Source organism: Coffea eugenioides, chromosome 2 (genome assembly GCF_003713205.1).
Source record: "Coffea eugenioides isolate CCC68of chromosome 2, Ceug_1.0, whole genome shotgun sequence".
NCBI classification, from domain to species: domain Eukaryota; kingdom Viridiplantae; phylum Streptophyta; class Magnoliopsida; order Gentianales; family Rubiaceae; genus Coffea; species Coffea eugenioides.
The window spans coordinates 42,123-54,712 of NC_040036.1; the positions used below are offsets into that span (position 1 = coordinate 42,123).

General features: G+C 37.3%; 1 protein-coding gene across 2 annotated transcripts; it reads left to right on the plus strand.

Annotated features, from left to right (window-relative positions):
• Positions 1-6,284: 6,284 nt before the first annotated feature.
• LOC113764034 (RNA polymerase sigma factor sigA) lies at positions 6,285-12,474 on the plus strand. 2 transcript variants are annotated; one of them, XM_027308072.1, is made up of 10 exons: positions 6,285-6,588; positions 7,154-7,999; positions 8,627-8,825; positions 8,965-9,057; positions 10,030-10,158; positions 10,360-10,413; positions 10,500-10,577; positions 10,703-10,765; positions 11,621-11,733; positions 12,019-12,474. In XM_027308072.1, exons 2-10 carry the CDS (start codon positions 7,326-7,328, stop codon positions 12,125-12,127), a joined length of 1,512 nt encoding a protein of 503 aa, XP_027163873.1. In that variant the 5' UTR covers positions 6,285-6,588; positions 7,154-7,325; the 3' UTR covers positions 12,128-12,474. The 2 variants fall into 2 exon arrangements, with proteins under 2 accessions (XP_027163873.1, XP_027163874.1); XM_027308073.1 differs by having other exon boundaries at positions 6,285-6,575.
• The last annotated feature ends 116 nt before the right edge of the window (positions 12,475-12,590 follow it).

A 12,590-nucleotide genomic window follows, 5' to 3' on the forward strand; every position in this document is an offset into this window, starting at 1 on the left:
AGTCATTCTAAATATAAGCATACCAAACAAGGGAATTTCATTAAAATATTGAAGGATAGTATGATCATTTTAAATGATAAAGGAGACATATATAATTTTTTAAATTTTAGGGGAGCTCAGTAAAATTATCAGAAATCTCAGGGGAGGCTTCTAAAATTATCCCAAGAAAATACTAGTAACGAAGTGTGGCAAGTAGGGCTGCAAACGAGCCGAGTCGAGTCGAGTTTTGGCCTAATCGAGCCAAGTCTCGACATAATTTCATTGAACTCGAACTCGAGTTCGAGCTCGACGAGCTCACAATTTCAAGCTCGAGCTCGACTCGACTTGATTCGAGCCGAGCTCGAGCTCGAAAAAATAAAAAAAATTATTTTATTTTTTAAAAAATAAATAAAATAAATATTTTTTAATAAATAATAAAATAATAAGAATATATATATAATTTTACTATTAAAATTAAAAAAATATAAAATATATATATACTTAAAATAAAAAAATAAAAAACGAACTTAATATTTTGAGCTCGATTTCGACTCGAGCCAGTTCGAACTCGACTCGAGCTCGAGTCGAACTTGACTCGAGCCACTCGATTCGTTTGCAGCCCTAGTGGCAAGACTTGGCAAAATTGATAGCAATATTGGCTACTTTGACCGTGAGATCAATGGTTGAACTCTTTTGCCCTGAGGAAAATATTAAAATAGGGGTAACGAAGAAATGGTTGAACTCTCTTTCCCTTGGGGGAAATAGAAGTACCATTGATAACGAAATGCGGATACAAATGGATAAAATAAAATGAGATGACTTCTATGAATCTCCTTAATTTGCAAACTGCCTCAGAGATTGCACAAAATTAGTCGAGAGTAAGTTTTTTCAGAAAAGCATCACCGACCCAAAAAAAATAGAAAACAGAAATTGGCGTTCGAAGGTAACGTCCAGCTCTTCACACATTTGTCTAAATCACGAGTTTAGAGCCATCAATTTGAACGTAACATTTGAAAGACAAGAAGAAGAGAAACAAAGAAAAAAAGTAATTGTCTCGTCAGTCATGATTTTGGAGCCATCAATTCAGCATTTTACTTCGTAATTGGCTTTAAACAAGGGATAATTTCAGAAACCTCCTTTGAGATTTCTAACAATTTCACTAGCCCCTCTTGAAGTTTATAAAAGTACACAAGCCTCCCTTGAGATTAAGGTTTTTATAACAAAATTAGTCCAATTAGAAAAAGTAGTATTAAAAAAGTATTTTAAATAGAGAGATGAAACTTTGACGCCATAATTACTCCTTATATATATATTTAATGGTGATAGTGTAATCTTATATACACTCATAATGTATATACTATCACCATTAGATTAGATATATGACACATGTGCAAAATTTGTATTAGAAATCCAAAATTTGCTCATGTATCATCCATCCAACCGTGATAGTGTATACATTGACAGTGTATATAAAATTTATTCTAAGATCAATCCATATAATTATTGAATTAATACTCTATACACTGACAGTGTATATATTTTCACCATTATATGAATGATACCTAATCCAAATTTGAATTTGAAATCCAAATTTTGCATATATATCGTGTATCCAATTGTGATAGTGTACACACTGTCAGTATATATAAGATTTACTCATAATTATTAGATTTTATAACCTCCTATGCTTTTCGATCTACCTTTATTATATTAGACTTAGGATAACAGTAGTTTATGACCAGCTAATACTTCATACTACCAAAAACTTCTACCACAACTGGTTAATAATAATACTTCATATCTTAATTCATCATAGTTGCAAAGAAAATTAATCCTACTTATGATGATATAATGAATCATCAGATTTAACTTCCAAGTATCGTCACTCTCACCCCTAAACTCTCTCTCCCCCTTCTCTCTATCTCCAATCTTCTCTCTACTCTTTTTCCTCCATAGGAGGGGGATCTTGGCTATTAATCAAGGTCTCCCTTTCTCTTACTTTGTTCTCCCTTTCTATTTCTTTGTTCTTACTTTTATTTAATAAAGTCTCTTATAGAGTATTCTAATGAGAGTTTTCTTTTCTCTCAAGCTATCATAGTGAGAGTTTTCTTCTCTCCCGTACTATCCTGGTGAGAGTTTTGTTTAGTTTTTATTTTTTGGCTATTTATTTTCTCAGATCTATTTATTAGATCTAAAATATCTTGGATTTTCTCGTCAGATCTCAACATCAGTTTTGAACTTAAACCAGTTAGATAGCAAATATGAGGGAATAGACATGCATAGATATCTATGGAGCGGTTCGTTCAATTGGTCAGATTTGATGATGTGTGATTCACAGTGTGACAGCCCTACCTTCCCCTAAGGCGAACCAAAGGGTTAGCGGACTGCCTGTCCAACTCTCGCCAGGACTAACGGTGCAGTTTAGAGCGGTCTATCGCGTTCCGGAACTTATAACGAGCGTAAACAAGTCACAATGGCAAAATAACCCAAAAGAAAAAAATGAAATCCGGAGTCGGCCATGAATAGTAACTGACCCGTCAGAACCCAACCATACATCAAAGATACATATACAACATCAAATTCAGCATTTACAAGCCAAAATGGAATATGAAAGGTACTCAAAATTAATACATGTACGGTTGCCATAATAAAAGTGAAAACGGCCCCAAAGGCACATGTAGGGTTTCAACTCATAAACTATACAAAAGGGATATTCATTTAGTTCATTCGACAACTAATTATCAAAAGTCATTCCATAAGCAGTCAGATTCCTGTAAGGAAAACAAAAGGAACGGGGTGAGCTAATTGCCCAATGAGATAATACTACTCAAGCAACCAAGTTCATATGGGCATCAAGCTTTTCATTCCAAGTCATCAAAGGTAAATAAAACACACATCAATAATGATGATAAAAGGATATGGACGGCTCTCAAGAGCCCTTTTTTTCTCGTTTGCATTCTTGATCAGATCATCTTCTCATTGACTCTCCGTCAATGTTTAAAAGTAACCAACCGTAGACTTCACTTAACTCCCACTCCTTCCACCTAACATCCCCCTACCGGGCCCGAACTCCAAACACTTGCACTGTGGTATTACTCGAGTATACCGGAATCGAGAGTCTCTCATACTACAAGATTCCTTATAACTTTATCCAAGGCTCATTAATTGTCACGACCAAACCCTTGCCGGCTCGATTCAATCAATTACCAATGGGGTTGAACTCAATGGTAACAAGTATGGTCGTTGGATACTCGTCCAAACGCCACCAAGTCAAGTACTTTTCATTTCATGTAACATTTCTTGTAACATTCCAATAACATGAGAAATAGGTGAGAGTGATAAACTACACCCTCACTTCAATCAATATCAATGAGACAATAAACATTTAACTTATCAAGTTCAAGTATCAAAACCATATAGTAACACACAAGTGAGTAGTACACTCACCAGGGTCAGTGCAGATACCTCCCAAAAGAGAGCTTTAATTATCAAGAAACCCTAAAATAATCCAAGGAAAACAATTGAAGGTTCCACTTTCAAAATCGAGTATACAGAATGCACATGTGAGGCTCGACTACCAGTCGTATGCCTCGCCAAATAATTACTAAAGCAAGGGTGCAAAACATGATTTTTGGTAATGAAAAGGTAACATGAAGACCTAGGCTCAAACAACCCAAAAGCCCTTCATTCAAATCACAAGTAAATCCAACTAGTCTTCAAGAAAAATTTCGGCAGCATATCCCTTGTGTTTACCTATTTTTCAGCCATCATGGCTTCATTATTTCCTCAAATCAGTCTCAACAGTTCGTACAAAAATAATCTCATTCCCAAAAGCCGTTCACTAGGCTTAATGGCATTCAAGTACAAAATTTAGCTAGGAAATGACCGGATATGAAAGTCAAGCCCTAAACTATTCAAATAAACACAATAAGACTCGATTACAAGTCATAAACCAATTCTACATACCACCAAAACAGGGTTCCCTAAACATACACAAGCAATAGAGGAAACCAGAAAATCCGGAAATAGAATTAGCTTTGCCCTGAAAAAACAGTTTTTGACCTCTTTTTGCGGTAATGGCACCCAAGGCACTACGATTACCGGATGAAGGTACAAGACCCACCGTTTCGAATCTAAGAGATAGGGCTACAATATTACAGAAGGTCACTCAACCCAGTTTCGAGTGTAACCAGGTCAAAAATGTTAAATACTACACCAGAATCACAAAAACAGATTCACAGAACGCATTCTAGCGGAAACATCATAAATCAGGCTATCCATGTCCAAATCCAGAAATTCCAAAGCCAGCTGAAAGATAAGAGACAGGGTTACATTTCATCAGAAGGCCTCAACAACCAATTCAGAAGAATTCTTAACCAAAACAATCAATTACAGGCGCAATTCTTACATTCGGGTAAAACCAGAACAGCAATGCTAATTTCAACTTTTCTCATTCTACGCTACTCCGATTGACCTGAAATTTTGTAGGGACCTCTAAAATGTCATTCCCTAAAACTTTCATGTTTTAATCCAAGGCCAATTCCGCTTCTAACTAGGAGCTAAAAATTCGGGCAGAATGTTCCCTAACCAAAACCTAACTTTCCAAAATTTCTTCCAATTCAGCAATTGTTTGCAATTAACCACTTTTTCCACCTCTTAGAGTCATTATATACCATTTCCAATCATCATAGATAGCCACACAATCATGCTCATATTAAAACAGAAAAATCCCCAAAAATAATAAAACTTCATCACTACAACCACAAATCAAGAAATAATCCATAAACTTGCATCTCATACTACCACTAAGCATGATTTAAGCATCAATTAAGGGAGGAGAGTAGTTCTTCACCACTCACCTTAGAAACAAGAGAGAGAGAGCAATAGGTCCTCATAGCTTTCCAAATAGCTCCACAAATCAACTCACTAACACTAATTGAAGAGGTTTTATGGAGAAATTGCAAGTTTCAATGGTTGGTTGGATGGATTTGAGCTAAATGGAAGCAAAACTTGAAGAGTTTCTTCCTTTCTTTTTGAGAGAAAGAGCCGGCCACAATGAAGAGCAAAATGGAGAAATTTTGGTTGTTTTTTGATTTATTTAGTCAATTGGTAAGACCATGAATAGTGGTCTTAAAGGTAAACCCACTTAAATGGTGACACTTGTCACCTTTTATTAAATACTTACCTAACTTGTCTCTCTTATACCAATCCACTTAGCACCCTCTACTTATCTTTTAACACCCAGTAAATTAATTCCAGTATTCAAAACTTAACCGAGTTGGCCGAATTTTTCCGAACTTCTCGCACTAGTGGGTCCCACGTCCGGTATACGCTCTTAATTTCTAAAAAAACTATTTGATACTAGAAAAATCATCTAAAAACTATATCTGTTCCTTAAAATTATCTAGAAATTTTTCCTACTCACGAAAATGCAGAAAACAAGCCATGAAAAATAATAAAACCTAGAAAATGGAAAAAAAAACGGGTTCTCACACACAGTGTAAATTTTTATATTTTGTAATTCTGTTAAATTTTATGATTTTTTCGATCAAATATATTTTTGACATGTTCAATGTAGCAGAGTGCAAACTATTTTTGTCAAACAAATCGTGCTGGACGATTTCTAATTAGATGATTAATGATATTGACTTATGTTTTATCAAAAAAAAATTTAATGAATTATCAGGGCAACGCGTCAATATTATGCTTTTTTTTTTGTTTTTATTAAATGTTATTTTGATATTTTGGCGAATCTAAAAGAATGGTTAGCTTTTTAAGAAAAGATACATTAATACTACATTAATGATATTGACTATAATATTTTGATCATACCTTTTTTTTTTTTTTTTTTTGTCAACACAGGGGTGTCCGGGTCAAGACCCGAAGGCGGCCCGACTAATCCCCTGCGCCTGGAGTACAGCACCACCCCAACCGCACCCAGGCGTTAAGTGAGGTTCGATCCCACGACCTGCGAGTGCCGGAAGCAGCCACAGACCGCGTGATCTAGCCCCGGGGGTATTTTGATCATACCAGGTGAGTCCAAAAAACAGCAGAACTCGGAGAGGGTCTCTGAACCACTCGAAGGCGAGCCCAATATCTGCGCCAGCCAATAGCTATTCGGGACTGGGACGACGCCTCTATCTCATCGATATATCCAAATTAATTTAATTTAAATAAATGGAAGAGAGTTAAGAAGACGAAACAGGGGTAAAAGAAAAAACAAAAAGAAGAAAGGAAGGATCGATGTGGAATAAAATTATAAATAATACTTAAAAGAAAACAAGAATCAGAAAAAGACCAAAAAAAAAAAAAAAAGGAGGAGATTCATTCAGTTGCAACCGACCTTAACCACCTGTTCTAGTGGCTTTGTAGTATTATCAGCTGGTCATAACTACAAGAACAAGTGGTGGTGGTGGCCCCTGGAGTACCAGTTACCACAACCGCCTTCCGGACCTGAATCTAAATCTGAATCTGAATCATCATCCACTGGTTTCGAGCTGCAGGTCATCCACCGTCGGCTCCTTTTTCTCCTTCTTCTTTGCGTGGGACTTGCGTCTATCTTCCTCGATCGGCTTAAAAATATACCTGCCAGCCAGGTGCATAGATTAAGTTAGTCTGCTCCGCTTCTTCGTCTGTTTTACATCCCGCCAACTCGATGATTTCCTTCTCCTCCCCTCCCGCTCAGTAATAGGCCGTTATTATTAGTACTAGTTGCTGCTACATTTCCACTTTCGCTTCTCTTTTATATATATATATATATATAACTACATGTTGTTAGTATGTTTAATGTTCTTTCTGTTGGCGTGTCGTATGGTGTGGTGTGGTGTGGAATCTGAATCCAATCTGCATAAACACAAATCCAAAACAAACTCACTCAACTCAGGATTGTTAATCAAATCTATAATAAACTCGACTCCGGAGTCTGATTGTTGATTGGGGAGGATCACTACGCACTAGTAAAGTTTCTTTCATGATTTTGCTGGAGGCTTCATCTGCTCAAATAGTTCACTGGTAAAGTAGGAGTAATTGATACCAGGACTCGGTTATCATCATGTCATGTGGTAGTGGAAGAAACAGCACTCTTTGACACCTTCACCTTTCCTTTTGGGTTCCAGTGGCTGCAAAATGATTGCTACTTACTTAGCTATTCTTCTTCTTTTTAACTCTCCATCAGGTATCCTTTTCTTACTCTACTACTTCTCCGATTGACGGATTGATCGTCAATATCGAGGACTCGAAGACATAGTTTATTAAGGACGCTACATTTGCTGTCCTGTGGCATGTTTGGGTTCACCGAGAACGTCTGATGGTATTTTACTTGAGAGCAAAGAGGAAGAAGCCCAGTCATGGCCACTGCTGCAGTTATTGGACTTAGTCCCGGAAAAAGGCTCCTCAGCTCCGCCTCCTATTATTCTGATCTCTTCTCCGATAAGCTATCTTGCACCTGCGATCACTTTCTTCCTGTCTCCTCCAACAGCGTATTAGCTGCTAGGAGGTCTTCCAATTTTAGCCCCAAAATTCTCTCCCGACACAAAACCCAACCAACTTATGCTCTCAAGGAACATGCTGAAACTGCCCCTGACCTCTCTAGCATCCAGCCCTGGCTCCATGTCAATGCGGACGAGGAATTCCTTGATCCTGAATTTTCCATGCAAGCTCTCCTCCTGCTGCAGAAGTCTATGCTTGAAAAACAGTGGAATCTTTCAGCTGAAAACGATTATTTAGTCACCGGGACACCTCCAACAGGAAAAACTTGTGTGCAGGTTACTTCTTCTGGTTCGTCTGCTCGACGCCGTAGAATAGACAGTCGGAGACATCCTCTTAGCAGCAGAAAGAGTTCTGTTAGGCAGCTTCGTCTGAGCAGGCATCTGAGATCCATTATCAGTCCTGAGCTCCTTCAGAATCGTTTAAACGGCTATGTAAAAGGCGTAGTAAGTGAAGAGTTACTCACGCATACCGAAGTGGTACAGCTTTCAGAAAAAATAAAACAGGGTCTCTGCTTCGAAGAACAGAAGGCAAGGTACCTGTTCATTCAACACTTTCATCTCTAGTTCATTGACACCTCATAGTGTATTCTACAGTTCTAACCAAGCTCACCGGGGCTGAAACCCACCATCGCCAGGGGATAATATATCATGACAATTACTATTTGTCCCCTCAAAGATGGAGTAATTTGCCTCTAATGCAGATAATGAAATGCGGACATAGTGCATCCTCTTTTCAATAAAGAAAAGAAACTCCTTGCTAGCTAACTACTTATTCAAGTGCTTAAATTGATCATTTCTCTCACAAATAACTTCCAGGATTGTTTGCTCAGATAGGAATTCGGCGTTGGTATTCGAGCAGCCAATTCTGTTACATTCTATTTCCTCTGTGCCATGCTTGTTTGGTGCGTTATCCTGCTTGCATGTTTGGGTGCTTGCTAAAGTGCTTGACAAAATTGATTGCTTTCCTCTCTACCAGCTTAGAATTTTGGATTACTTCGTAATTCAACATTGCTAGACATGCACTTAGTCACAAATTCCATACTGGAGCTAGTAGTTTGATTTCTCATTTTGGATATAATTACTCAAGTCATCTTATTTTAGAGTGCTCCTATTAGCTTTAGATTGTACATCTTTACCAAGTATCAACATGAAAATTGCAGACTGAGGAAAAGACTGGGTTGTGAGCCCTCAGAGGAGCAACTTGCGACTTCTTTAAAGATTACTCGAGCGGATCTGCAGTCAAAGCTCATTGAGTGCTCTTTGGCAAGGGAAAGGCTGGCAATGAGCAATGTCCGGCTTGTCATGTCCATTGCACAGAGATATGATAACATGGGTGCTGAATTGGCCGACCTTATTCAGGTGACTTGATCTGCATTTACACCATATTTAAGTTGAAAGGCTGCTGCAATCTTCTTCTTCTTCTCTTCTTCTTTTTGGGCTAAGTACCCGTGAAAGATTTAATTTTCATTTGCTTGAAATTTGTTTGATGCTCCCCTAGGGTGGCCTTATTGGATTACTTCGAGGAATTGAAAAGTATGACTCATCAAAGGGGTTCAAAATTTCTACTTATGTTTACTGGTGGATTCGCCAGGTGAGGTTGATTTTACATGTAGATTGTTTGAACATTTAGCAAGATTATATATCATATATTGAAGGCTCTGTATATGATATGTTTCATCTCTACTGGAGGTTATAATTTTGCAATTTTAATTTACTGTGATATCAGAAGACGTCTCAAAACTTAGTGACTAATTCATCTATGTAGGCAGGGTTCTTTTCCGATGTGTTTGCTGAAAATTTAGATGCACTCATATAAAAAAGTTGAGATCTTAAATAGGAAGTGGATATTGGATTCTTGACTTTCAAAAATGTATGTTTTGTTGTTTTAGTGATTTCTTCCTTAATCACTGCATCTACCATTCTTATTATCACCTTTATTGCTGCTATTATTGCATATTGGCATAAAGCTTTCGGATGATTCTGTTGAAGCTCATCTTCTTCAGCATAAAGTGCCCAATTTTCCACTTCAAATTGAACTAACTCACCTGTGTTCGGTTAATGACGCCATGTATGGGGACAATGCTCGGTTATTTGCTCAGATAGTCTACTTATAAAAACGTTTTCTAGCGTTACCTGGAGACTAGTGGAACTAAGAGTATTTGACTAAAACTGGAAATGCAAGATAAACCCAAACCATTTGAATAAAGAGATGCAAAAGTAAAAGGCAAAACTAAACCCATATTGTGCATCTGTGCAGACTATGCTGTATCTTGCTTTCTTTGACAATACCTGTAGTATGATATTCCAAAGCTGAAGCACAACTCTATATCAAAGTTTTGCTGAAAGTATATATAGCAAATGTTTCCTCCTCATCTTAAGTAGAGACATGGACATTTCCAGTTTTTTTTTTTTTCCTTTTAATGCCTTTTGTTCAGTGTTCATCTATCCCTTTCCTAGGTTGCACGCTGGAAGGCCTTTTATGACTGGTTTGCTCCTTTTTGTGGTGATTAAGTGCTCTTCTAATATGAAAATTCATTTTAGTCTGCCTCTACTCCATGATCAGGGTGTCTCAAGAGCTTTAGTTGAGAACTCGAGGACATTGAGATTGCCTACCCACCTCCATGAAAGACTAAGTTTGATCCGTAATGCTAAGATCAGGCTGGAAGAGAAAGGAATAACTCCATCTGTTGATGTAAGTCTGATTGTTTTGGTTGTAATGTACCTCAAGCAGCTTATACTGTCCAACTGTTTTGGATGGACAATCAACTACTCTGTGGTTCAACTGAAAAAGCTATTTTTAAATTAATTATCTTTTACGAACTGTTGGTTGGTAAAGTTGTTTTGCTTTTAGAACCTCTTTCTCCTTGCTGATTTATGTTTGGCTTTGTGTCAGAAAATTGCTGAATCTCTGAACATGTCCCAGAAGAAAGTCAGAAACGCCACTGAGGTACTTAATATTTTGAGAGACTTTCATTTGGTCCAGTACATTATTCATGAATTGTTTTGATGCTAATCAAGCAGTGCTTCTTATAGGCTGTCTGCAAGGTGATCTCACTTGATAGGGAAGCATTTCCCTCATTGAATGGTCTTCCAGGAGAGACTCTACACAGTGTAAGATATGAATAAAACCTACTACCGTCAGATTTATATATTGAGATTCTTCCTGATTTCTAATCAATTGATCTTTCCATCTGATTTTACTGCACTTTTTTCACTTATTTATATTTTCTGTTCAGTACATTGCAGATAATCGGCTAGAGAATAATCCGTGGCATGGAGTTGATCAATGGGCCCTCAAGGTATTGTTTTAGTGTTTTGGTTTTAAAAAATCCCTCAAATTTTGTGACTTAAAATTTTTAACTGAAGAGCTCACAAAATCTTGTCCTTGTCGTATTTAATGTTAGTTTTCTGGTGAAATCTTTCCCCAGATAGATAAGTTCACTGAAAACTTTGAACTTCACGCATTTAAGAAAAGGATTTGGCTGCCTTGGCACCTTCTGTTTATGCTTTGGATGCAAGGACCTACTGCTGAAAAGAAAACAAATTTCTTGTTTAAGTTTTGACCATTTTGTCAGTTTATTTAGCCTGCTGCTCAAAATTTTACTCTTATCTAAACATATAATTCTAAAACATGGATGATATGCAAATCGTGTTGACATGGCATCAATTGGCAAAATCATACAGCATACAGACAGTAGATGGAAGGGCAAAGTGTCAATCAGTGTAAAAGTTGAGAGGAAAATTGGAAGTAGTCCTATAAAGTAATCGCCGCGTTCATTAGGTTCTCTTTCAAAGATCCCATGATCGTCGTGGAACAGATTAGTCAAATTTTGATGGATGAATTGGGCTGGGGCACATGAACATATTGTGCATAACAGATATTAGTGTTACGTAGACTTAAAGCTTGCTTCACAAACTCTCTTAATATAACAGCCAAGGTTGGTGATTTAAGTTTTGTGGGACCAATTCATAAGACATTAAACCACCAGCGTCTTCAATACTTCTTTGTGAACAAATCTTTTCGGACTTCCCTGTTTCATAACCATTTCTGAAAGCTCTGATTATAGATATAAACTTCAGTTTCTTGTTTACTTTGACAAACCTTCATGTCATTTTGAAGAACTGCTGACTTCAGTTCAAAATTGCTGCTGCAGGATGAAGTGAATAAGCTCATTACTTCAACTTTAAGGGAACGAGAAAGAGATATTATCCGTCTCTACTATGGATTAGAAAATGAATGTCTCACATGGGAGGATATTAGTAAACGGTGAGGACTGCCATTCTGCTGCATAATTTGCTTGTCGATGGACTAATTTTTATGTCTACTCATAGATGCTTGTCGATGGGTTTTGGTTAGCTTACTTTGTACTGATAAGTTCCAGATAATTCTGCTGCATAGGATTGATTGTTCTTAGAAGCGTTCATCTTACTGTATTTATTCTGTTAGGATTGACTGTTAGGTATTGTGAGAAATTAGATGCATCACAAATGATACAATCCAATCTGTAAATCTGTTGTATGAAACGATGGTCACCCTTTTTTGAGTTTTCAGGATAGGTTTGTCAAGAGAGAGAGTAAGGCAGGTTGGACTCGTTGCTCTCGAGAAACTGAAATATGCTGCCAGGAAGAGAAGACTAGAGGCGATGATGGCGAGAGATTAGACCTCCTCTCCTTTTTTTGGTTACAGAACAGTTCAGGTGTATATACGGAGACAGAAAGAAGGAAAAGTTGCTTATTTATTTGAAGATGAGCATGTTGTACAAATTCCGTCACCCATATTTTAACTCATAGAACTGAGTATGGCTCAACCTTTTCCGAGTAACTGTATCATGTATGTTAGAATGTGTAACTGATCATCCATGCCATCATACTTCCCTGAGGACATTTGCCAATGTAGATGAAGATGTGTAGTGCCACTCTGTAAATCCGAGCCAGTCATAGGTTACGAATTATTGGTGCTGTACTTCTTCTAATTTCCATATTAAATGAAAGATGAACATTTTTGTATTGTGACGATGGCAAAACAATAGGCAGGTAAACCAGCAAGTAGATTAAGGCCTCCCCGGCTCAATGTGTTGTATGTATCTTTCTCTTTAAAGAATTTTAGCATAGCACAAGATTATT

What these genes read in the sequence shown, in the direction of transcription:
- LOC113764034 (XM_027308072.1), top strand. Translation starts at nt 7,326, where the DNA reads ATGGCCACTGCTGCAGTTATTGGACTTAGTCCCGGAAAAAGGCTCCTC. An exon ending in TTCGAAGAACAGAAGGCAAG is followed by an intron (nt 8,000 to 8,626) that starts GTACCTGTTCAT and finishes TGAAAATTGCAG; the next exon opens with ACTGAGGAAAAGACTGGGTT. An exon ending in TTTACTGGTGGATTCGCCAG is followed by an intron (nt 9,058 to 10,029) that starts GTGAGGTTGATT and finishes CTCCATGATCAG; the next exon opens with GGTGTCTCAAGAGCTTTAGT.